The sequence below is a fragment of the Exserohilum turcica genome (assembly GCF_000359705.1).
Source record: "Exserohilum turcica Et28A unplaced genomic scaffold SETTUscaffold_13, whole genome shotgun sequence".
NCBI lineage: Eukaryota > Fungi > Ascomycota > Dothideomycetes > Pleosporales > Pleosporaceae > Exserohilum > Exserohilum turcicum.
Window position 1 is genome coordinate 470,237 of NW_007359948.1, and position 24,220 is coordinate 494,456.

Here is a 24,220-nt window from a genome sequence, read left to right on the forward strand (position 1 = left end):
CAACCCATATTTATTACATCCAATTTGCCGAAACCAGTGGATACATGACCTCCCGATTCAAAGTTGAGAAGATGAAGAGAATCCTCCAGGTGGGCTATCTGTCCACAACTGGCACGTACATAACGAGCAAAACCAACAGTGGAAGCTTGAGGTCGTCAAGGACAAGGGGACTAGTCGCCCCGTCTTCATGATTAAAAACATGAACTCTCCAAGCAGCAAGCTCTAATTCGAAATGAAGTTCAAAAGGCTTTGTAGTTTATTGAGTTTCGATGCTAAGACGTCTGCAGAATGCCTATATCTTTACTGTGGCGACGGCGAGGACGGGACCCCCGATCACAGGATGGCAATTTGGAAAGGAACTCAACGAACACCAGCTCTGGTACATTCACCCCAGAGCTAATTGGGTAAGGAAGGGACAAATAGTCAGGTGAGTCACTAAATGGTGGTCTAGAAATTGGGGATAGGTGTCTAAAGAAAGGTCTAGGATCCAAAATCATGGTACGATGACCTTTGTGGATCTGTTCACTGGCGGTTCGGTGAACGGGTGAGGTTATTTTTTTTCTTCTTCAAATCTTCGAGGATGAACATGTTCAGCTAACCACTGCTCTCATACGATAGAACGCGTATTGTAGGCTGGCAAGGGAGCCTTGACAGCGTAGGCGCCCATCAACTCTGGCAGATTGAGTTTATATGATAGTATATGATAGTGATGAACTTGGTGCGACTGTAGCCGTACACAATACTATTATGTGCAGAAGCTATCATCTGGTGTAATTTGTTTTCATCGTCTACTTTGTTATGATACTCTTGTAAAGGAGGCTACGTCTAGGGTGGCGAATCAGATCCGTATATCGGGTGGCTTCAGCCCCACTACGTACTACCTTTTTAATCTGTATGAGTTGCGAGGTAGTAGTACGTAGAGCCACTGTAGCCAAAGCCACTAAATGCCGATATCTCATACGCCAGTCTATAACGATGTATCAACCAGCGTATTATTCCTAGCCTTTACTATATACCGTAAATTAATGCACGGGTTGGTCAGCAAGCCAGCCACCGATAATGGCACTGCACATGCCACAGCCCGTGACGGCCATCAGGCGCTTTTCCCGCCACGTCTTGCACCAGCACCAGCACGGGGCGTGGGATGGATTGCATGCATGACATGGAGCTTTGACGGAGCGCATGCAACGCAGCAACGCACATGACGGGGCAACCTGTCGACCAAAGGCTGCAGCTCCCAACGTCCAACATGTCCCGTTGAGAACCGTGGTCCATGTAACCACGTACTTGACGCAGCAACCAGCATCGGCATAACGGTTACCGATGAACCACCATGTCGCGCATTTTGCACAAACAGCCACGCTACCCGCCGGGGCACGATTGGGGGAAACCGACAGAAAGAGAGCAAGAGACTGTGCGTGTGCGTGTGTGTATACACACCGCCTGTCGATTGCCGGCCGCACACCCCTCGTTCGTTCCATCCCAACAAGACGGAATGATTAGTCGGCTGCTACTGTACTGCTTGCACTACGAGGGGTCTCTTTTTGCTTCCCACCAAGCAACCGCGCCGTGCTGCATATCAGCGGTGTAAAATCAATGCAACTCCGACAACAAATCCAACTCGATGCGAGAGGAATCACGTTACCCACCACCACTACCACCACCACCACCACTCGTCGGTGTAACTGTTTTGCGACGCAGATTTACCCCGTCGGACAGGCATGACCCTGGGTGGTGCGTGAAGAAGGAAAAGAATGGATCATGTGCGCAGTAGGGATGGCAGTGGTGGTTGTGTATGTCCATAGTATCAACAGCGCAACATCACCAAGTCCCCCAAGGAAAGACATGCACGCCTTTCGCACAATCATACTGTGACTACACACTACACACATGCCACGCGCCTCACTGCCGTTCAGCAACCAAAAAAAAAGAGGTTGTCTTCCCCTCCTCCAAACACGCGCCGCACCGCCCCTCGCTAAAAAAAAGCAAATATTGAATGGCTTTGAAGTGCGCATGGGATTGGACTGGTGGTGCTTTTCTCCACACCTCCACTAGATACAAAAGCGGCCCGATGGAGCTTAGCGAGTCTTCCTTCCAACCACTGGTGTTCCCCCCTCGTCTGTCTCTCTCTCTTCTGCGTTCTTTTTCGCCCAATCGGCTGTAGTCAAGGGCGACATCGGAAATAGATGGCTAGATACTGTATCCGTGATCTTTCACCGCTACACGTCCATCTGTCGGTCTGTCGGTCTGTCGGTCTGTATGTATGTATGTATGTATGTATGTGTGTGTGTGTGTAAGGATGTACCGATGGATGTATGCCCTCGGGCCGTGAAATCAATAAACGCAACTACACCTACTATGGAGGATGCAGAGCTAGTGAACCACGGTCGACTCTCGCAACCAAGAAATCAGGGAAAAAAAATAATCCAAGAAGCGAGTTGACAAGTTAGTTTGTGAGGGAGTGAGTGAATGAATGAATGAATGAGACGTCCTAGTAACAATGATTTGAGTATTGCGCATCAAGACGGAAATGAATAAACGAACGCGTGCTTACCGCGCCTCTACCGAACCCTATCCAAACCCACTTCTCCACCGACCACGGATGAATCCATTCAGCGCGTTAGCCCTCCAATCGCTACACCTAGTTTAGCCCAGCCGGGTGAGATAGACAGACACAATCACAATGGAGCCAGCGGCGGCGGCGGCGGCGGCGACGGCGCGCCATTGCCATGGCCAACTGTCTGTCAAACAAGGTTTGCGCTGGCGCGCGGGGGGGAGGGGGAGTGGGAGCGCCCACGCAGCTAGCTACCCAAGATACCGGTAGGGACCCAAGATATAGCTAAGCGAGGCGATTGGTACGGGTAAACATGGCGAGCGAGCCAGCGAGTGAGAAGAGAACATAGAGACGACAGATCGGACAGTGAGAGAGTGTGTGTGTAACACAGGGCGCGCGCGCACGCCACGGTAAGCGAGAAACGACATGGGGGGGTGTATAATATTTCCGTTTTTGCATGCTGCGTTGTTGGTGCATGCAAGGTTTGGAGCGTGGTAGTGGTAGTGGGAGTGGGAGTGGTAGTAGTAGTAGTGGTAGTGGTAGTGGGTCGAGTAAGTAGCGGCGCTTACTTGCAGCCTGTCACTCCATGTACGTCGTGTACATACACTTGGAGGGGGGTGCAAGGATGCAAGAAGTCAGGTACCGTGGGTTTTAGACTACCCAAGTCTCTGTTCCAAAAGTGTGGGAAATCTTCCACCTGGCCAACAGGCGCGCAGCGATCACGACTAAAATAAAAAGAACGTGGGGCTTACCCGTATCGAAATCCATACGCCATGGAAATGTACTCGGCATCGCTTTGAGGGCGGGTTTACTCGTCCCATTCTCTCTCCCTCTCCCTCTCTTCCACTCCTTGGTGAGCTGCTCACATCGGCGGTACCGACGTGAAATGTTTCAAAACCAATATATAAATAAACAAAAAAACAGACTATGGTTGTTTCGGAAGGTTGGAATTGGCTTTTTGCTCGAGTCTTGGAAAAGAGGAGCGTTTTGGCTGGGTCAGGGTCAGCTGTAGTGTCCTGTACTAGCATGTATGTAACCTTTGGCTGCGAGTCTAAACAGGGGAGGGTGGAGGGCAAGGAAGAATGCAAGCGAAGCGTGCAGGCCAGTTTTGACAGGAAACGTCTGCTGTGGGTAATCCGGTGAGGATTCCATCCTCGTTGACTTGTGGCAATAAGGGGGGTGGGGGGGAGGACAAAGGGGATCGAGCTTAATCTGCGGTCTAAACGAATGATGTGCAGTCGTTTGGATGCATCTCTCGTGGGTAAACCTTGTTCGGTCGCGTGGATCCCTCCCTTCCCCGCTGCCTACATGTGCATGCTCAGCTAACTGCTGCATGCCAACGCGTATGCAGGGTGTCATCATGGCGGGCGCGGTATCCTTTCCCCCCCTCCCCACACACACACGTCCATGCTCCGCGGAGCGTAGCTCGGACGCTTTACTGTAGTACCTGCTGCTACCAATTTCGATCTACACTCATTGTGGTAGCCTGCTCCGCGGAGCGACGAGCATGTAAGAAGGGTTTCCTGGTCACTGGATAGTCGAGTACTGCCAGTCATGCCTCGCCATGTATCCTCGAGTACATGATTTGATGCGCTTGCTTGCCACTGTTCTGGCATGTCGCTCCTCCAGACGTAGCAATCTCCGGTGACCTGACCTGCCCAAGACAGCGCACGGGTCGGAGCACATGACAGCAGCCGGGCATCGACTTGTGAGGGATAATATCGGGTCGCTATACTTTGGTCGAGCGTCTGGGCAGCCACGTAGGAGCTACACTGCTGCTGTGCAGTACCCCGTGTACGATCTGCGTATATTGATGTCGGGGGTGCTGGCAGGGCTCTATAGGTTTGGTCAGCCATCTGGTCGTGATGCATCGTGTGTTGTGGAAAAGCTGCGTCATGATGCCGCCGCGAAATCGACGCAGGCCAGGTGTCCAGCGTGCAGCGGAAAGCAACAAAAAAGCCGAAAGGTACCGATGAACAAGGCAGAAGCCCTGATGTCAGCGACACATGTACATGTCCAGTCATCATCTCCTGAAGCACGAGTATGTTCGACCAAAGATCGTGGTGCATCTGCCGGATGAGCTGGCACTTGGCCAGGTAGAGGACAAAGTAGAAGACAAAACAGAAGACGGGAGGACGAAAGTGTCTTGACTGGCCTCTAGGTTGATCTTGTAGTAATGACTTTGGACATGATGTCTACTTGGTAAACGCTCAGTGATGGCAATATCAAGCAGTGCCTCAAGGTGGGTCTTTTCAGACTCAAAAACATGTCGTCAGAGCAATGTCAGTACTTAGTTGCTCCGCCAGCTTCCGTGCTTGCGTTAATGCACCATCACGTCAATATCAAAATGACAAAGACATTGACGTTCCCCCCCACGCCTCACGTTCTCGCCAAGTCGGACCTCGCGCCTCTCCTTCTTTTTGTCCTTGATGCCGTGCCACTGCATGCCTTTGTGCAGTCGCACCGCGCCCTGGCTCCCGTGATTCCACAAGAAGCCGCAAAAGACAAGACATGTTCCCGAAGTCTCACTGCAGCTACAGAATGAATCTTCTAGTATGCAGCCCCATGACCCCGGCTCCCGAAGTTCCCCTGGCTTGCCAGGTCCCGAGCGGGCTCGCTAGGGCCTTCTCGGCACTGTGCGACAGGGCTTGTTTTTGATAGATGAGAAACAGGAGGGCGGGGTGGCTTGATATGGACTCACGGAAGGCATTGACTGGCCAGATGGAGTATTGGACATGGCGTATACAGACGATGGTCATGGAAAAGCAACATGGACGAGAACAATTTGTCGGCATGCCGAGGCTTCGGCTTCAACGCAAGCGTGGCGGACAGCCCAGCAGCACAAGATACGAGCAGAAAGATGCATAGAGTCGGACATGTCCGGAAACAATAAAGTTTGATCATCAAGTTTGGAGAGCCGAGCGTCATGAGGAAAGTCCCGTCGCGGCGAGCGTGTAACCGTCAAGACGGGCAAAGGTGGACTGCAGCATGCACCAGCACCCATGGCCCAACTCACCCCCCGATGCTGAGCTGTCTGTAGATGATGCAGCTTAGCGAGGGAGTTGGCTGAGTCAGTGTGTGTGTGAATGGGACATGGCAGTCGCACGACTGCACGTCGTTCTCGATGCGGACATGGCTCGGCCCAAGTAGGAGAAGGCGTCGCACCAAGGCCACATGCTAGGTACCTGTGCAGCTGAGTAACAGAAATTTGACAGGATACAGGTGGAGGCCTCGCCGTGTGTGGACGCGACGTATGCATTAACCTTGGGGCGAGATGGGTAATGGACGACGAGCCCGAGATCTCTTGAGGCGCCGACTCGACAGACAGAAGGAGGGGTCCAAGACGACCCACTGCGCTCGCTCTTATTTCTACATACATACTTCAAAGGCCTCCGCATTTTAGAGTTTGGCCCTACTGCAAAAGAGTATGTATGCAGACGAGGCATGTCCACAGGCATACCAGGCCCTGCGTTCATCTTGTTTTTTCCCGCACAATTCTCCGATGACCACAACAGGACGATACTGCAGAACGCGGGCTGCACTGCGGTTCAGCAACGAGGGCGTCGTGTGTGCGTGAGTGTGTGTCTCTTGACGTGCGTTTCAGGGCCACAGGTTCGCAGCGCGACAAGTGGAGACGACAGAGTCATGAACCCAGAAACGGGCGCAGCAAGGGCCGTATCCATACATGTACGTACTAGAGTATGTACGCACAACCGAAGCGGAAAAACCAGAGGCGGAAGACGGGGGGAATCAACGAGCGAGTCCGGGGCGCTTCCAGGATCGGGATGTGTAACGATTGATGTAGTCGATTCCGCGCAGGGCCGTCGAGGCGCTGGTGCTGCCAAGACATGGGGTACTTTGGGGCACACGAGCTGAGCACGACGCGTCCATTGTTGCGCTGCTTTGGGGCTGCTCCGCCGACGACAATGATGAGGATATTGGACAGGATGGAGGCTTGCACGTCGTTTCTTATGCATTGATGCCGGCCAGTTGGGCGCAGCGGCAACATCCAGATGGGTTCCCGGCGCACGGCCTCCATTTTCATTGCCGTACAGTAGGTAGGCGTCGTTCGGGTTCGTGTTTGCCAGCGCACTCTCTTCCCCATTCCACGCGCAACCAGCACGACTCATCTTCCCGGCTGGCGACGTGAGGCTCCTCACGGTTACGCCGTGGGTGCAGGTGGATACCCAGCTGGTCGTCAGGGCCCGCAGAACCGCTGACTCGGCGGGAGACGGCCCCTCGCCTCTTGGTTCAGGTGGACCAGGCCAGGTACACGGCCACGAACGAATCGGCTAAGGTGCATCATCAGCGGATTTGGGATTGAGCCCAATCATCAGGAGCGCACGTACCGGCAGGTGCCATTTGGAGACGGCAACGGGCAAAAGCTTGTGTGCATGCTATCGATGTCGTCAAACGTGTTGGACGATTGACAGCGGCCCGCTGCCGACCTCTCCCACGACCAGCATGGAACAAGAACAAAGGGAAAAACGAACACGGCACGTCTTCCCGGCCGTCAGTGCCCAAGGCGCGCACCACGATGCCGTGAGAAGGGACCTTGTGAGAAGGGGCGAACAAGACTGTGGTTTTGGTTTGACGTGGGGCAGCGTATAGGACGCTAATGATGACATTTAGCTCAAGTCGTGAGCCCCCCCCCTCTCTCCAAGGTCTTGCTCTACCGACGACACGCCATTCCCCGACTCTCCGGTGTCGCCTTGGCCCCCCACGTTGGGAATAGGCGGAGAAGAAGAAGACGTGCACTATTGCAAATAGCCTTACTATATTGCACCATGTACAAGCTGCTGTTCGCTTTGCAAGGTACGAGGGTATATACGTGAGCGCTTGCAAACCATAATCAAGCCCGTACAAGGCCGTCGCTGAATCACAACTGGCGCTGGGACTGACATGACGACCCCACAGCGGGGCCTAACTGGAATAGTACCCGGCTCTCCCTCAGGCATGGTTCAGCCCAAGCCTCTGATGGACAACAAGTGACCTGCCCAACTCGTATCGTGAGCCCCTCGCCCCTGGTCCACAAGAAAAATTCCTCACCAGGGCACAGCATGTTGACTCGCGAACCCTGGATGGGGGGGCAAGGGGAGGGAGGGAGGGGTCCATGTACGTGACGCTTTACGGTCACTTGCAACGTCATTGCTGCTCTGTATAGTAGAGGGCGCTGCGTCTGGAGCCGCATCGACTGTCAAGATCGACGGCTAAGGATGCAGATCGGGGCCGGACAAGGCTGTGAGTAGTGTCGACATGTCAAGCGTCAAGCGCCAGTGTCAGATATGTTAGGCGTTGGCAACAAAGGGCGCCGTTGGCTTGTTTGTGGTGGCAGTGGTAACTTGCATGTTTGGACGTTGGGCGCGTGTGCAAACTACTCGTCGGCTAAAGGAAAGTGAGGCTTTTGGTTCGTCCGTCGGGCTGTTCGTCTGCTGGTTTGTTCGTCATGGATCAGCGCCCATGGCGGCGAGCCGGCCGGTGACGTGATGCTGCATGTTTGAAAGATAGTAACAGGCGCGCGAGAAACCGCCGGCTGGAACACGGTGGGCGGTGGGTGCTGGATCCGTGAGGCCGAAAACATAGTACCTAGGCCCCCGTACTGGGGCCAGCAACCCTCAGGGATGCCCGGCGCGGGCAAGAGAGCGAGAGCAGCCACTGTCCACCTAGTCAATGGCCACTTGGCATACGGGCGCCTGAGGCCCAGACACGCAGTGTACCCTTTGGCGCATGAATATGAGAGCGAGAGGGCGAAAGCGAGAGACGCGGGCTTAGGCTGACAGGTCGAGTGTGCAGCCAATCAGACGCGGCGCCCTTTTGATACCCGCGATGCCCATGAATAAGTTTTTCAGCGGAAGCGGCCCTCGCCTCGCTACCAAGTTCCCTCTACGACAAGCTGTCTAGTCAGCGCGTCTGATCGATCGTCGGATGCGTGTAGCCGTCGCCGCCGCCGCCGCCCTGGTGATGACGGCGTCGTCGTCGCCGTCGTCACATTGCCAGAAGGGTCGCGGCTGTCGTCGTCCAGGCCAAGGGTTGTAGCGAGCAGATGCACCTACACACACCTAGACCTAGACCTATTCCTAGTCAGCCAGCTCATACGTAACCATCTAGGGCTGGAGTCCATAGTTACACCGAGTTAGCGAACTCTTTCCACGCCAAGCTCTAGGCCCTTTTTCCGCTTTCCATCTAAGCGGCAACCAGCTCCGAGTTACAGGTGACAGCCCCCCCCCCCAGCTGCCGCCGCCTCCCGCCTTGGGCCAATGGCCGCGCCTCGTCGGTACATGCTGGGCTGGGGGCATATCCGTCGTGGCAAATGACAGCCGAAAGCTGTCTTGGTTGTCGTTGTCGTCCTGGTCCCTGTCCTTCGGGGGAGGGGGGCGAGATAGGGAGAGAAGGGAGAAGGGAGAAGGGGAGAGGGAGAGAGGGCGACGGTCAGGCAGCGGGGGGAAGACGAGGGCAAGAACGCCCGCTCGCCCCCACCAAGCACTCTCTTTCCCTCTTTCCCTCTTTCTGTGTGTGTGTGTCTGCCTCAGTCTCCCGCACGCTCATCAGCCAATCCCATGCTCGCTGTTGCAATCTTGCAAGTTTCATCGCCAACATCATCACATCACATCACCCACCAACCTCTCTCCACCCCACACGGACACACACACACACGCACACACACGCACCCCCTAACAATTAAACTCACCGGCTGCGTCTCGCTTCCGGAGATCGAGAACTTTCTCTGCTGCCCCAAAGGGTTTGCACTGCCACGCCTCCCCACCGCCCCTCGTCCCATGTGCCTGTCCAACCCTTACCGCGTGTCAGGGGGGTTGGGGCCTCCCCCCCCCCGGGTTCCAGGACGTGTATTGTAAAGTGAGTGTAGATGCGGTAACAAGCACGAGGTGCGGGCGGGCGGGTGGGTGGGTGGGTGTGTGGCGACAGGAAGGGCTGCAGGCGGACATGACCAGCACGAAGGATCGTCTTGCAGACAGTCAGCAACGCAAGATGCAGGTAAGGGGAGAGCATGGCGCGCATGCACATGCAACATGCTTTAGCTCCGCAAAAACTCTCTCGTACGTACATACGGGTCGTGAATCAAGCGGTGAGGCGTCAGTGACTTTGCATCCCGAATCTCCTCCTGTCTGCACTCTCTCGTGTCCTCGTGCCCTCGTGCCTTTCCCCCCCCTCTTCGCTGGCCGTTGACTTGTCGTGTCGTGGCACTGTCATGTGATGGAACAACAGATGCGATCGAGATGGTTTCAGTCTTGTCAGATTGATCGATTGATTGATTGATTGATTGCTATTCTAATCCCAAAAACTACTGCTTGCTTTGCTTTGGTGATGCAACCCGTATCCACGATGTAAATTGCTCTTTTTTTTTGAAGTCTTTTGCTGATGCTGCGCCCCCTGCAGGCCAAACGATCAGCGTCGGTATACTTGATTTTTTTTGGGTCGCGCCGGGGAAACAGCGCATCGTGTAGAGAGTGATACAGGACAAAGCATCAAACACATTATACTGTTACTTGCGCAACCATGCCGTGGGGAACCCAGTCCCCCCCCTTTCCCCAACTTCTAGAGACCATATATCAGAAGCAAAGAAACAAAAACATGGCAGTGCCCGTCGCTGCGCTAGCTTGGGTACTGATCACCCGTTGCCCACCCCTAAATGCCCAACTTTATTCCCAGCGCCGATATCCCGTAAAACTCCCGAAACATTGCCAAAACAGTGCTCAAATGATGCTACATGATAATCAAACTACCCTGCCCACGGCCTAATAAAGCTTGCGCTCGGGGAACACCATATCGTCGTACCCACTCGCTGGCGGTTGATGGTAGCCCGTGGGCATGGGCACGTTGAAATCATATCCACTGTCGACTCGCTGGATGCTGTCTGATGACATGGAAGAGCTTCGGCTGCTGCGTTCGCTGCTGTGCTGGTGGAACGGGCCACCGAAACTTCGCGACAGTGAGCTCATGGGTAGCGCCGCGTACGACGATGGGTATGACGACGCCGAAGATGACATGGCCGAAATGCGACGGTCCTTTCCGCGTCCCTTGATGCCCTTGTTGGAGTTCTTGTAGAGCGAGGCAAAGTATTCCCAGAGCTCCTTGTCCTCCTTGGACACCCAGTCACCCATGCTGATCGTGGCAAACTTGGTGGTTAGGTACCTGAGTGTGGCAGCGTGAAACTTGTTCTGATGTGACTGCGTCTTGTCAGTGACTGGTCGTCATTTGTCGGCAGGCAATACACACCTTGAGATTGCCAAGCTGGGTGAATTGCTTGCCACAGTCGTCGAGCTTGCAGGTGAATGGCTTGATTTGTTGATGGACAATCTTGTGTGCGCGTACGTTGCCGCGCTGAGCAAATGTCTTTCCGCAGATGTCACAGCTGTATGGGCGCTCGCCAGTATGCCTTCGCTCGTGCGTCTGCTAGTGTCAGTATGGTTGCAGGGGGCACGCGCTGGAGGAAACATACCTTGAGGTTGCCCAACTGGGAGAAGGACTGTCCACAGCCTGGAGCCTTGCAGTTCTGCGGTCGAGTGTCAGAGAGATTTGGGGTTTTTGTGTCAGGATAGCCTTACAAATGGCTTAGCTCCAGTGTGGGCACGGATGTGGATCTCTAGGTGTGTCTTCTGGTAGAAGCTCTTGTTGCAGTTGGGCACTGTGCACTGGTATCGTTTTCGGGGTTTCTGCGAAGGCTTGGTGGTTTCGTCCTGCTGCTGGGGGTTAGGCACAGTAAAGACCAAAAGAGCGGTGGCGGGCGCGTACCTTGGGCTCTGTTGGCTCCGGGGCATTTGTCTGCTTGGCCTGGATGGCCCTCATCAGAGTGTCGACATCGGTCGAAAAGTTGACAGTGTTGCTTTCTGTGGGCTCCGAGTTGGAGCGCTTGCAGTCTGCCGAGTAGTTTGTGTCGCTGTTGCTGTTGTTGTAGATGGGATTTGACTGCAGTGGCGAAGTGCTCTCAGCCTTGACCATGGGGTTGAACAGGTTGCGGCCATCGCGTACCGTGGGCAGTGACTGGACATCGGAAGATGGCGGATACGAGACGGGGTTGGGGATGCTCGATGAGTAGTATGAGGACTGCGGCATGGTGTAGGGGTTCACTGAGGCCGGGTCATATGCGAATGCTCCTCCCGACTGGTAGGGGGCCGAGGTGGGGAGGCCGTTTGACGTGTACAGAGGCATGCTCATGTCCATCTGGGTGGATGTGGGTTGGAAGCTGCGGGAGACGGGTGCGCTGGTGACGGAGCGTGTAGCGTCGTACTGGGGCATCATGCTCGATTGGTGCATGCTGGATGGCATCTGGAAGGATGGTTCCCGTCGTTCTTGCCAAAGACCAGGAGTTTGATGAGGTGCAACAACAGCAGCCATGCTAGAGGGAGAAGCTGGTACCACTGGGTAGACGGTGACAGATTGGGGAAAGAAAGCAGTAAGTACGGCTTGGGCCGGAAGCTACTGGAAAAAGAGGATATCAAGACGGCAACACGGTGAAGGAAGAAGGATACAAGATCGGATGACGTGGGAGTATTGTAGATTTGCTCGATCGATCTGGTTGGGATTGGGGTGCCTTTTGGGCTTTACATATGGATGGGCCAACCCGATACACTACCACACTGAGCATCCCGCAAAGCAAGGATGGTTGATTGTTGTGGAGCCCGAGTGGCCTAGGGACTGGAGCGGACATGCTTGCAGCAGGACAGACAAGGAACATCGCTCTCGCATGCAGCCAAGAAAAGATGGGTGGTGGTGTTAGTGCAGAGCTGACGAGCAGGGGGGGGTACGGGGCCCAGCATCCGACCGGGATGTAGCCTCAGGGCAGAACCGGGGGTACTGTCCCAGGTGTGAACGGACGCAAAGTGTCGCCGTCTCATGTGCAGTGTGGGGGTCGTCCCAATGAGGTCGCCCAAGCCACACTGGATTGGGCGAAACATCGATGGCCGTGATCTTTGGCACTAGCCACTGGAGCCAGCGCTGGGGACATGGCGAACGGCGCCCAACAGCTTTGCGACTCCCATGATACACGCATCCAGGGCTGGCATTAGTGTTTCGAGGGGGCTGGCAAAACAGCACGGTTTGTTTCCAGCACGGTGTGTCTGTGTGTGTGCGTGTGGTCGGTGTGTGTCTAGGTACGTGTGAGTGAGTGAGTGTGTGTGTGTGAGAGAGTATGGGTGTGTATGTGTGTGTGCGTGTGTGTGCGTGCGTGTATGATGTGCGTGTATGTGTGTGTATGTGCGTATGAGCGTGAGTGTGTGTGTGTGTGTAAGTGCGTGTGAGTGTGCGTACGTGTGCGTGTGCGTACGTGTGTGTGTGTGTGTGCTAGACCCCTCTGTCCCTCTCTGACAGGCCACGGGAATTTGTTGGACCTTGTCGGGAATCCCGGTGGTGATCATCGCATGCTGGCGTTATCGTGGCTGACCTGGTCTTTGGTGTGTGGCAGCGTAGTGTCGAGGGCGGCCCACGGTATTCCGTACAACCACACGTGGGTACAGATACGCGCTATTGTATTCGAGCATCGACGGCGTCGTGGCGGACGACGCTTCTTCCCGGGGCGTTGACGGGACCGCAGATGAAGCGCATTCCCCCCCTCCCCGCCCCCCTTCACGGAGCGCCAATCAGGCCAGCATTGGGTAAGGCTCATCAGAGGGCGCGCGCGAATTGAACGCCTCGCATGGCAAAAGGCCTTAGGTAATGTGAGGTTCCGCGCCGACGTGAAGCTGATTGTAACTTTCCCGACAGGCCTTAGCTTGTATGGGAATCCCCGACTGTCATCGGGGGGAGAGAGGGCGAGCCTGCCGCCCCACTGCGGCGCTAGCCCGACGTCCCTGGGGCGTGTGGGTAGTGCGTGCGTGCGGGTGTGTGTGTGTATGTGTGTGGTGTGCGGTGTGTGTGATTGTCTCTCTCTCTGGGCGGAAGCTGAAGATGCGACTTGGGCCGTAGCAGCAGCATGGTGGGTGTGTGATGCGAAAAAAAATGGATGGATGGATGGATGGATGGATGGTGGGTGGGTTGGGGGAACAAGGTTGGCCAAACGAGGGGCGGCAGGCGGCGGGCAGCGGGCAGCGCTCGAGAGGAAGGAGGGGAGGTGGGGGGGCACAGGTCACGTGGCCAGCAGGATGCCAAGCCAGCCACCAGGCGCCCACTTGCTTTGTTTATTCACGCCATTACGGCAGCTTTGAAACAAGATATCCAGCCCGCTCGAGTGGTTGGGTGACGCCCTTCCGCTCGGGCGGGCTCAGGCGGCCGTGTGCATCCTTCTTCGCCCACAGCCTTCGATGGGCGGCGAGGCCACGTACAGAGCCTTCCCCAGGCGCCTGTCCGCTCACGACGCCCAGGGTGTTGCAGGCGATCTCCTCCCGCCCGGTCCACCCTTCATCTCAGATCTCCCGTGGCGTTATCGTCGGCGACATGCTCCCCCCCCCAAAAAAGGCCCCCGCTACCCACTGCGCACACACGCTGCCACTGTGCGCCGTCGCAATTGCGCCATTGCCATCGCCGCCAACGGTCCCTAGTACCCCCATCCCGGGGGCCCTCGCATCCAAAAGACCCAAATTTGGAGCTCCACATGGCCTAAAGCCCTGGCACGGTTAACCATTTCCAAGCTTCCGTCCACGCCGACAGGGCCGCCCGCCGCCGTGTGCTGTGCGTTTGGCGGCCGTTTTGGCAGACGGCCATTTGGAATGGCGGGCTGATGTATTCAACCATGTGCACCACCATATCACGAGAGCATGGACATGTAGCTAACGCCAGCGCGCTGACCGAGCACGGAATGCCCAAGGCCCGACACGACGCTCGACAATGCCATGGTGCAGACAGGCCCCTTGTGGCCACACGGCTTTGCATTCCGAGTCCCCTTGTCTCTTGGTGGCCGTCGGTCGTAGCCTCGACAGATGGGTGTTGAGAGGCGCATGCAAAGTGGCCAGGCCAGCCGCTCGCCCCTTGGACATGGATATGGCGTCCCAGTGTCCAGAGCAGGCAATCTGACCGACTCTGGAGCCTTACAGACAAAGAGGTGGAGGGGCCTTGGAGGGCACCGATTAGCGAGAGAGGGAGGGAGAGAGAGAGAGAGAGAGAGAGAGAGAGATGCTGGGGCCTCGGTTTGGCCACCATGGCATGGAGCACATGTGCAGGGGGGCATTCCGTCTGGCGTGGGCGGCTCCATGTCGAGTGGTGGTGCCGGTGCTGGGGATGCTGTGTATGACGGTGGTGGGTGAGTGGCTGCGTCTGTTAGGGAAATTCAAGATCCAAAATGGTGGACCTGCAGTAGTGTCAAACATGGGCTCGATACGCTGGTGAGCTACACTTTGCGAGTCCCCCTTCTGGAGATTGCCGAGTGGTGACAGGCCATCGGTCAAGGCTGGAGAGCCGTGCTCGCAGGCACAAGCGTGCAGTCGACAGTATCATCTTGATGGACACGGACTGCAGGTGGGTTGGCGTGGGCAGTGGGCGTGGGCGTGGGCGTGGCATTGGCAGTGTCAGTGTCAGTGCCAGTGCCAGTGTCAGTGGTGGCAGTGGCAGTGGCAGTGGCAGCGGCAGCGGCAGCGTGGGGAGTCGAGGGGATTGGCATAGGGCGGCCAATGACAGAATGCGGCGGCGACTTCTGGCAGCAGGCGTCGGGGGCCGGTGAACTGGCGGTGGTAGTGGCAGTGGTGGAGGGGCAGCGTGCGGCGGGCGTGGGTGGCATGGCAGATGGAGTCGAGTCGACTGCAGTCGAGTTGCAGTCGAGTTGCAGTCGAGTTGGTGGGCATGTTTCCGTCACGGGCGGGCCCAAGCTCGCTAATGCGGACGGCAGCAGCGGCGGCGGTGCGCGGAACCAGCGGCAGCAAGCCGCGGCCCTTGTTCGGGCGAATGCGAGGCCGCCATCACCGTCGCGCATCCTTGCCCGCGGTTGGTCGCCATGGCCTTGGAGCAGTCGGGTGGAGCATCTCGTCCAAAGCCTTCCACCACCAGCAACGCTACACTAGCAGCATGCAAAATGTCACGTCGTTGGGGCCATGTCGCGCGTCTCTTGTCGATGCACCCCCATCCATCCATCAACACACACACACACACACACACACACACACACACACACACACACACACACACACACACGCACACACACCCGCCCATGCACGCATGCATGCATCTTGCAGTTCGTCCTGTCAGACCCACCTGGGTTAGGATGCGATGGACGACCAGGGCTGCCCGCCGTGTCACTGTCCAAACGGATAGGCCCGAGGCCTTCCCCGGGGCCGCTGGCGAGACGGCCGTACCCATGTTCCCTGCACGCCATCCATCCCATCTCAGATCGCCTTGCCCACCACCATGACCATCGACACCGATATCGACTCCTCCACCGACACCTTGGACACCACCAACATGGCCGCCCTGCATCGCGTCTGCTCCACGTACGTCTTCACCGCATCGCCTCCCAGGTAATGGCAACCCCAGTCACGCGCCAGGCCGCACCCTTCACGTCACCGCTCCTCGACAGCGTGCCGGTCAACATCATCACCACCACCATCATCATCACCACCATCATCGCCAAGTCTCGCATCCTGCTGCGTGGCCAATGTCAGCCATGTTTCGTCTGCAGTCGCATGCCCTCTCTCTTCCTGCTCACCGGACACGGCCATGCAGGGAAGAAGACGAGGGATTCGCGCTTGTCCCTGGCCATGGCATGCCTCGACGTCGAACCTTGCCCAACAGAAAACCTCGGTGCCCGTTGGCAAACGGTTGGTTGGGGCCATCCCAAGGCGACGGTGCAAAGGGCGCCTGTGTCATGTCATGCTAATACATGCATGTATCATAGTCGTCCTTTTTTCCCTTTGCAGACTTGTAACCACTCTTCGGACTTGATACTTGTTGAGTCGCTGCAGGCGATACTGCCTTGAATCCATCACTATTGCCGGCCAGTGGATAGGCCCGTGTTCGGCTTGGTTGCCCAATAGGCTTGCATCCATGTCGCCATTCTTCCTCTCGCGCCCACTCTCACCCCAACTAAGTACTCGCTGCTGCATACAAGCGACACAAGCGTTCCGGTCCATACTCAAGACATGGCACCCGCACTTTTGGTACACTTGTGCCAGCCCGTCTTGCGCGCCCCCATTCCACATGCGCTGATTGACTGTCGCCAATATTCATGGCTGCGTGTGTGCGTGTTCATTTTTGGTTGTTTCTTTTCTTCACAAATCAAGCCATGACATGGGGAGCGGTATGCGAATTTGCTTTGCAGCGGGCCGCAGCGTGGTGCAACACGTGGGAAGTGTCATGGGGCACTGGTGGTGATAAAAAGCTGGCGGCGTCCTGGCCTTGGTGCGTAACCCCGTCTTTGCACCTCAGCCCACGCCTGGCTGTCTGGCTGTCTGTCAATCTGTCTGGCTAGCAATGGATTGCCGTGTCAATTAGGGTTTGGACATGTTCGGCCTCGGATGCACGTCACCCCGCCCGCCCTATACGCACACACACACACACACACACACACACACGCGCGCGCGCGCGCTGCACGCTCATCAGCAGACCCGACAGATGGGCTTGAAACTCGCCATGGCTCGACAACCGCAGCGCAATTGGTAAGCAGCCGGCTGACGCGCATACAACAAGGCGCCATTAGCGGCAGGTTGAAGCTTGGTGGGTAGCGCGCTTGCAAAGGCAATACCTGACCAAGCACCCACCCAAAACGGTACCTGAGAGGGTGTGGGTGTCGAGTCAGCGCCCCTTTCAGGCTGTACGTACGTATATATGTATGTACCATGTATGGACGCATGTATGTATGTATGTATGTGTGGAGATGGGTACAGATACGAGAGCAAAGCATCTATTACTCCACAGGCCCCCCTGCTCCATGCTCGACATGGCCATGGCCTTGTCCTCCCTTAGGCGACTACAAGCTAGCAAGCTGGCCTCGGAACACAACAATGACGAATTTGTCACATCAGCCAGGACAGGGCGCAGCAGGCGCAAGGATTATGCGAGTCGGCCATACTCCAACCGACAAGACGTGCATGATCTGAAAAGGCGATACCGATGTACCTGAGCGATCCGCAACAGTGGGGGCCCTCGATGAACCATGGTGGATATACATGGAAGGATGGACGGCGACGTGCCCATGCGTATGCTCGTGCTGGTCATGGTGCTCGTCCTGGTGCTCGTCCTGGTGCTTGGGGGAGAGAGAAAAAACATTGCGTCCGAGGGGCGGCGTGGTGTTGCAGCCAAGTACATAGGCCCAACGGCCGCAAGCCATGGATGCATGTCGAGGGACCGTCTCTGGTCATGGCCTCTTTCGCTGCTGTCCAAATTCTGGCCAAGCCGTGTCTCTGAAGGGGCTCCACCTATATGTCAACATGGAGGATACGGTTGCCTGTATCCGCGCCCACGTCCGATGCATACCGCTCGAAAAGGAACCACTGGATGAGTGGTGTGCCATGCCGTCGACGGGCCAGGCCAGGCCATGGCCGCCATAGGGGGAGGCGAGGGGCGCCATTCCAGCTCGCGTTTACGTAGCATCCCAACGGCAGGGCGACCTGAGCGTCACCACCGCGGTGGCCATGACCACGGTGGTGGTGGTGGTGGTGATGCTGCTGGTGATGATGATGATGATCTCCCCGAGGACGATGTGCGGCACATGGCGACTCAGATTGGCGAGCTGCTGTGTGCCTGCGCCATGTTACGTCGAAGCTGTGCCAGCCTGCCGGTTGCCGGCACCCTCTCCCGCCAATGTGTGGCACTGTCGAGGCGTCTTGTCCGCGGCGTCTTGTCGTCGTGCCAGCCTTCCAACGCGCTTCCCAGCCTGGTGGTGGTGTCGGTGGTGGTGGTGGTGGTGGTGGTGGCGGCTGCATCGCTACGCCGCGTGTCCATGCATCTCATCTCATCTCATTCCCGCCCGCCCGCCTGCCCCGATGCACTCGCAGATGCAAGAAGAAACCCTCAGATCTCTTGCGCCCACCCGTAACAATAGATCGAATGAGTCTGTGTGTGTGTGTGTGTGTGTGCGCGCGCAGTCGGCCCTTTTGTGGAGTCCGCCCCCAGACGCTCATCGGTGAGCGGCACCCGCTTCCGCTTCCGCCTTTCGTCAATCGCGCCTGGTGTGAGCCGTGCCTCGAGATCTCTTTCGGTTCCCTCGACACGCCTCCACCAACCACGGCCCCAGGCCCCCTCCTATAACGCCTACACCTACACGTGCAGCCGCCAAAGCCTCAATGTCCATCACGAAACCTGGCCAGCGCCCCCCCCCGTGCCATCACCATGGAATCAAGGGGCGGTTGGCCAGCCTGCCACCCCCATGATACCCCTCAACACTCGGTCGTATTCGCTTTGCCTTCTCACGCATTCCTTCCCAGCCTCGAATCCTTTCCAACCTTGCGCCCCACGCCGCAGTCCCCTCCCTCACCGTCATAGCAGGTTTTCTTTCCTTTTCTTTTCTTCGCCGCCGTCAAAGTGAAGCGAAGGGCCGATCATGTCCCCTCCCAGTCCCTCTTCTGATACCGATATTCACACTCACCACTCCGGCACAATGGCTCTCCGCCATGTCTATCACCAGATCAGTAATCGTCCATGCCCATCTCTGTGCGTCACCGCTGCTTGCCACCCTCCCCGTTACATCCTCGCACTGCTTTTGTGCCAGGAATTCTGATTCTGAACCCGCGTACCCGACATGCTGGGCCTTGGTTTGAAGCCCACGCGGGAGAGTCACTCGCCAATCTGTGCATACACGCACACACACACCTGCTTGCCTCACGGTTAAACCCGTCTCACCCACATGCACATGGCCACAAACATGTATCTTTGACTAAACGCACCCAAAAGCCTGCCTATCTGCCTATCTCTGTTCCCCACCATGTCTCTTCCCACTCGCTTCAAGCCATGACCTCAGCCCATGTCCACAGCTACATGGCATATGTACACACGGACAATCTACCACTACACATCCATCCGCCCCTCTCTTTCTTCCCTCTCTTTTGTACATGCCGTCTTTCTACTCTAGGACATTCCATTCCCATCGCGAAACACACCCCCGATCCATCTTGACCCAATCCAGCCTAGCCTCAAAACATTGCACGCCCTTTCGCCTCCCCCCACCACCCTTGCAACGCCAAAAAGAAGAAGGGAAAAAAAAGTAAAAAAACAACACATGGATGCGCACGATATATGCCCTGTATACACGTTAGCGAGTAACACCATCTCCATCTGTGTCTATCTGCAGAATGTAAAATTAGCCCACAACCCCCCCTCCCCTCCTCCTGTCGTCTCCTCTGCTCTGCTTTGCTGTGCTCTACTCTACTCTCCCCTCCCTTCCCTTCCCCTTTGTCGCCTCCGCGGTCGCCTCTCCTCGGCCCTGCTTCCCCTCGCCTCGCCTCCTCCTCCCAACCTCCATGCATACAAACCCCCAAAAAAGGCCTCCAAATCTCCTGATGCAGCTCCAGATCCTGGTCCTGATCTCTCGTCATGACTTGTCTAGTGATGCTCGCCTAGCCGCTTTCGACACTGACTGCATATCCCATCTACTTAGCCGGTTTCGACTTGAAGCGGGGAGCGCAATGTGTGCCTGTGGTTCATGCGTTGTTTTCTTCTTCTTCTTCTTCTTCTTCTTCTTCTTCTTCTTCTTCTTCTTCTCCCTCTTTGCTGTGCCCTGTTTCTTGGTGTCTTCTTTGCATGAAACGTCCATCCATCTATCGATCGATGTACGCGCTGCTGGATGCAGTAGAGTCGGGTGGAGTCGAGTGGAGGATGGGGGGAGGGGGAGGGGGCGCCTTGTTTCATCTTCACTCGCATCATGTTCTAGAATACGTGTGGAAGCAATCAGCATGCATGGAGGGGGGGGGGAGCAGACGGAGAGCGAAGGAAGCCTCCGTATCTCCACCTTCTCGTATCCGTCTATTTTCCTTTTTTGTTTCTTTGCGCCCGCCTTGCTTTGTTGCTGGGCTTGATTCGCGTGGCGCTGAATATGGGGCTCGATATAGTGGCGTGCCTTTTCTCCTATTCTTCACATTACGTATCTAGTCATTGGAGATAACTTGCTCCTGTCTACAATAGAGCACAGTACAGTGAGGAAAGGTGGGGACGCCGACGCGCGTTGCAGCACTTTTCGGATACATGGTTTGTTCAGCTGCTTGCATCTGCCATGATTCACGCATGCTCAATTAGCATGTTCAGACCTTGAGTGTACATTTGGCGTTTTGCTGCATTTGCAATGTCATGTCTGTGGTTATCTATCTACCTGTGCCTATCATGTGCATGGCTATCCAGTATATTACGTAGCCGGATAAACACGGAATAGTATTGATAAGAGAGTTGAGCCAACATGATAGCATCAACACAGTGTCGTTTCCAGCCTTTAATATCGAAAGCGGGTAAGTCGCGGCTATGGTCGCTATGTCGATAGGTTAGATGGGGGTTCTTCCTATCATTCTCTATTCCGAGAGGAAATCGTAGACACAAATCGGTAGGAGAATCAAATAAGGCCGACATGAGTGTAGTTAGTTTGTACATGTGTTCAATTCCTATTTTCAGATAGTTGTCACAAGCTTCGTCTGGGGACAGCATTAATTTACGCATATACGTGTGAGAAGGATGTTTTTCTACTACCATGTCAAAGAGAATCATGTGCTAGGAATTTAAAACAGCTAACTACTTGGAGTCTTCTTTACATCTTAACCAAGACGAGTTGGCTTGTTTGGAAGAATGTAAACAAGAGGGGAATGAATATCTGCTGAACAATCACATCAAGTTGTATGTTGATGTAGATATGAGCTTGAAATCTTGATGGAACTCAAGCAGAGAGTATGATGTGTTATAGTTGGATCAGTTACTCTAGGATTCAGGCTTGAAATTACTCATCTAATCTTGTACGTGTTCTGAACACTCTGTTTTACTTCAACTGTATGTTATTTACTTCACAGCAACTATCAATCAGGAGAGACACGTTCTATTCCTACCGAATGAATGTACATTAATTGGCTTCAGGCCCGTCCTTTTACAGGTTTGCAACTGGATATCTGTCGAAAGCATGGAATTGATTGGTCAAGTCATCAGGTCGTATTCATGGTTATATATCTCAGGACTACTGCATGATAGACGAGAAGAAAAATACACAAGTATCATACTTAAGTAGACAGATTCTAAAACTGTAGCCATTACAAATACCAAAAAAAATACAATTCATTCATTCTAGAATGCGGACGCAAGATGTATGAATAAATGTTGGTGTTTTACATTTACAAACTACGGATTACTGTACTCGCGTCTTGTAGTTGAAATTAATAAAACGTTTGTCCTCCGTCTCATTCATATTACCAAACACTACAGGCTCGTTTCAGCAGTTCTCGACATATTTCCTTCTTGCCCTTTCGTCATTGGCAGCGAATCTCTCGTGACATGGCACCTTTCACTTCTATATTTATAGTCGCCTATTTGCCACCCTTGCACAATCTTGTATCACTGAAAATCAACGCGGATGACAGCTTCTCAACTACGCGTCATTGCTTCATAAACTGGGTATCATTTACACTCTAGCCTCCTCCTCACCTCTTCCCCTTCTTCCCCTTACTCTTGGCACTACCCCCACCAGTAATACTCCTAACATCCTTTTTGCTCAAACTCAACGTGCCACCCCTAAACTTGCCTATGCTAGGTCCGCCAACGCCCCTGTCCCTCTTCCTCTCCACCTTCTTGCCTGACGCGGATTTGTTCTCCCGCTCCAACACGATACCCGCCTCCTTGGCCTCTGCCCTGCGCTTTGCCTCTGTTGTGCGCGCCTTGAGCTCCATGTGCTTGCGCTGCGCCATGGGCATCTTTTTCTGCGTAAAGATGGAGCCCTTTGCGCCGAGTGACTGGAGATGCAAGTCCATGGATTTATGGCGGTCGACACCCGTGGCGGTGAGGGCGCTGGGTGTCGAGGTGCCCGAGGAAGAGGCGGAGAGGAGGTGCGATTCGCGAAGCAGTTTTTGCAGCGCAAGGTCGTTTTTGAGATTCGTGGCTTCGGTCGCGTCGGCGGCGTCGGCGTCGTCTTTTTTCTTTCTGCTCTGCGCCGCCGCGGCGCTGCGCGAGACTGACGTGGGCGGTTTCGACGACATGAAGGCTTTCATTTCTGCGCGTTCGGTATCGTCGAGCTCGTGCTGTGTGTCGTGGTATTCGACCACTTGGACGTCGTTTTCATGGTCGCTTATGCCTGACCAATCTGATTCTTCTTCTTCCGACTCGTCTTCCTGTACCGGAGTTCCTTCTATCTTGGCCTTTTTGGGTTCTGTAGGCAGAGGCTTGAACTTTGCTTCAAACGCGCGCCGGAAGATGTCCTGGAGATGTTCGCCTTCCGAGTCGTCGTCCGAGCCCGACGAAGGCGAGGGTGACCGCGAGGACTGCTCGAGTTCTGCACGCGTGACACGCTTCCGCTTTCCTAGTGCTGGCGCCATTGTTGTTTGTCTCGGTGTGTTGCAGAGGTGGTGACGGCAATGCGACGCAGCAGGAAAGTCGCCAAAAAGTTTGGAGCAGCGGAAATGCTTAGCGCCAAAACCGGCTCGGACCGCCGCCATGTGTGACGCCTCCCCCGCCTCCTCCAACTCTCTATCCTGCCCGCAATCGCACCATGACGCGCTTCCGCCCGTGTATAGACCTGCATGCCGGCAGCGTCAAGCAAATCGTCGGCGGCACGCTGAGCACCACAGCACCCGACGAGCTAAAGACCAATTGGACATCGTCGCACCCATCGGCATTCTACGCCGACCTCTACAAGCAGCATGCCCTAACGGGCGCACACGTCATTATGCTCGGCCCAGGCAACGAGCAAGCCGCGCAAGAAGCGCTCGAGGCCTGGAAAGGCGGCATGCAAGTTGGCGGTGGCATCACCGAGAAGAATGCCGCAGAATGGATTGACAAGGGCGCAGACAAAGTAAGCGGCATGCATGGCGGACCCGACAAGGCCCAGGCCAGGACTAATGGAAGCGCGGTAGGTAATCATAACATCGTACCTGTTTCCCTCGTCAACCCTCTCCATGGACCGTCTACAGGCCGTCCTACGCGCCCTGGACAACGACAAGTCCAAGCTCGTCATTGATCTTTCGTGCCGGCGGAAAGACGACAGGTGGTTCGTGGCTACAAACAAGTGGCAGACGATTACCGATTTTGAACTCAACAAAGGTATCTATATCAAAACTAACTTCATGGCCAAGCTTTGTGTATACATCCGTCTAACGGACCGACAGACTCAATATCGCTTCTTGAGCCGCACTGCTGTGAATTCCTGATTCACGCTGCTGATGTCGAGGGCCTGCAGCGAGGCATTGACCACGAGCTGGTTGAAAAGCTGGCAGAGTGGTGCAGCATACCCGTTACCTATGCAGGCGGCGGCCGCTCAATCGAGGATCTGGAACTCGTCAAGAAGCTGAGCAACGGCAAGGTCGATCTTACCATTGGCAGTGCTCTGGACATTTTCGGCGGCTCCAGCGTCAAGTTTGAAGACTGCGTCAAGTGGAACCAGGCACAGGAAGCATGAGCTGTTATACGTAGCTTGATACAGCAGCCCTCCACGTCTGGCGATGAGACAACAACAAAAAAAAAGCATGGCAAGAAAGCAACATGACACTACTACTACTACTAACACGGACACGCAAAACTCCAGTCCCCTTGAATTGAAAGCCCATAATCGTACATTCTCTCTTGTCTCTAGAACCTTGAAATTAAACATGAGAGCCTTTGTTATCGAGAAAACAG

At 55.3% G+C, this 24,220-nt stretch overlaps 5 protein-coding genes across 5 annotated transcripts; 2 read left to right on the forward strand and 3 right to left on the reverse strand.

Moving 5' to 3' along the window:
• Nucleotides 1-10,308: 10,308 nt before the first annotated feature.
• On the reverse strand, nt 10,309-11,908 carry SETTUDRAFT_105303 (uncharacterized protein; the record flags this gene model as incomplete). The annotated part of the gene is made up of 5 exons (XM_008024833.1): nt 10,309-10,740; nt 10,790-10,963; nt 11,013-11,066; nt 11,119-11,250; nt 11,306-11,908. 5 exons carry the CDS (start codon nt 11,906-11,908, stop codon nt 10,309-10,311), a joined length of 1,395 nt encoding a protein of 464 aa, XP_008023024.1.
• Nucleotides 11,909-14,591: 2,683 nt separating this feature from the next.
• On the reverse strand, nt 14,592-15,490 carry SETTUDRAFT_167739 (uncharacterized protein; the record flags this gene model as incomplete). The annotated part of the gene is made up of 1 exon (XM_008024834.1): nt 14,592-15,490. A coding segment is annotated over one exon (423 nt), but the record flags the coding sequence as incomplete, so codon positions are not given.
• A 2,476-nt stretch (nt 15,491-17,966) lies between these two features.
• Nucleotides 17,967-18,467, forward strand: SETTUDRAFT_37707 (uncharacterized protein; the record flags this gene model as incomplete). Its single annotated transcript, XM_008024717.1, has 1 exon — nt 17,967-18,467. The coding sequence occupies one exon, from the start codon at nt 17,967-17,969 to the stop codon at nt 18,465-18,467; it is 501 nt and encodes a 166-aa protein (XP_008022908.1).
• A 3,525-nt stretch (nt 18,468-21,992) lies between these two features.
• On the reverse strand, nt 21,993-22,925 carry SETTUDRAFT_127726 (uncharacterized protein; the record flags this gene model as incomplete). Its single annotated transcript, XM_008024835.1, has 1 exon — nt 21,993-22,925. A coding segment is annotated over one exon (890 nt), but the record flags the coding sequence as incomplete, so codon positions are not given.
• Nucleotides 22,926-23,090: 165 nt separating this feature from the next.
• Nucleotides 23,091-24,138, forward strand: SETTUDRAFT_167741 (uncharacterized protein). Its single transcript, XM_008024836.1, has 3 exons — nt 23,091-23,399; nt 23,461-23,647; nt 23,713-24,138. The coding sequence occupies exons 1-3, from the start codon at nt 23,097-23,099 to the stop codon at nt 24,000-24,002; spliced, it is 780 nt and encodes a 259-aa protein (XP_008023027.1). The 5' UTR covers nt 23,091-23,096; the 3' UTR covers nt 24,003-24,138.
• The last annotated feature ends 82 nt before the right edge of the window (nt 24,139-24,220 follow it).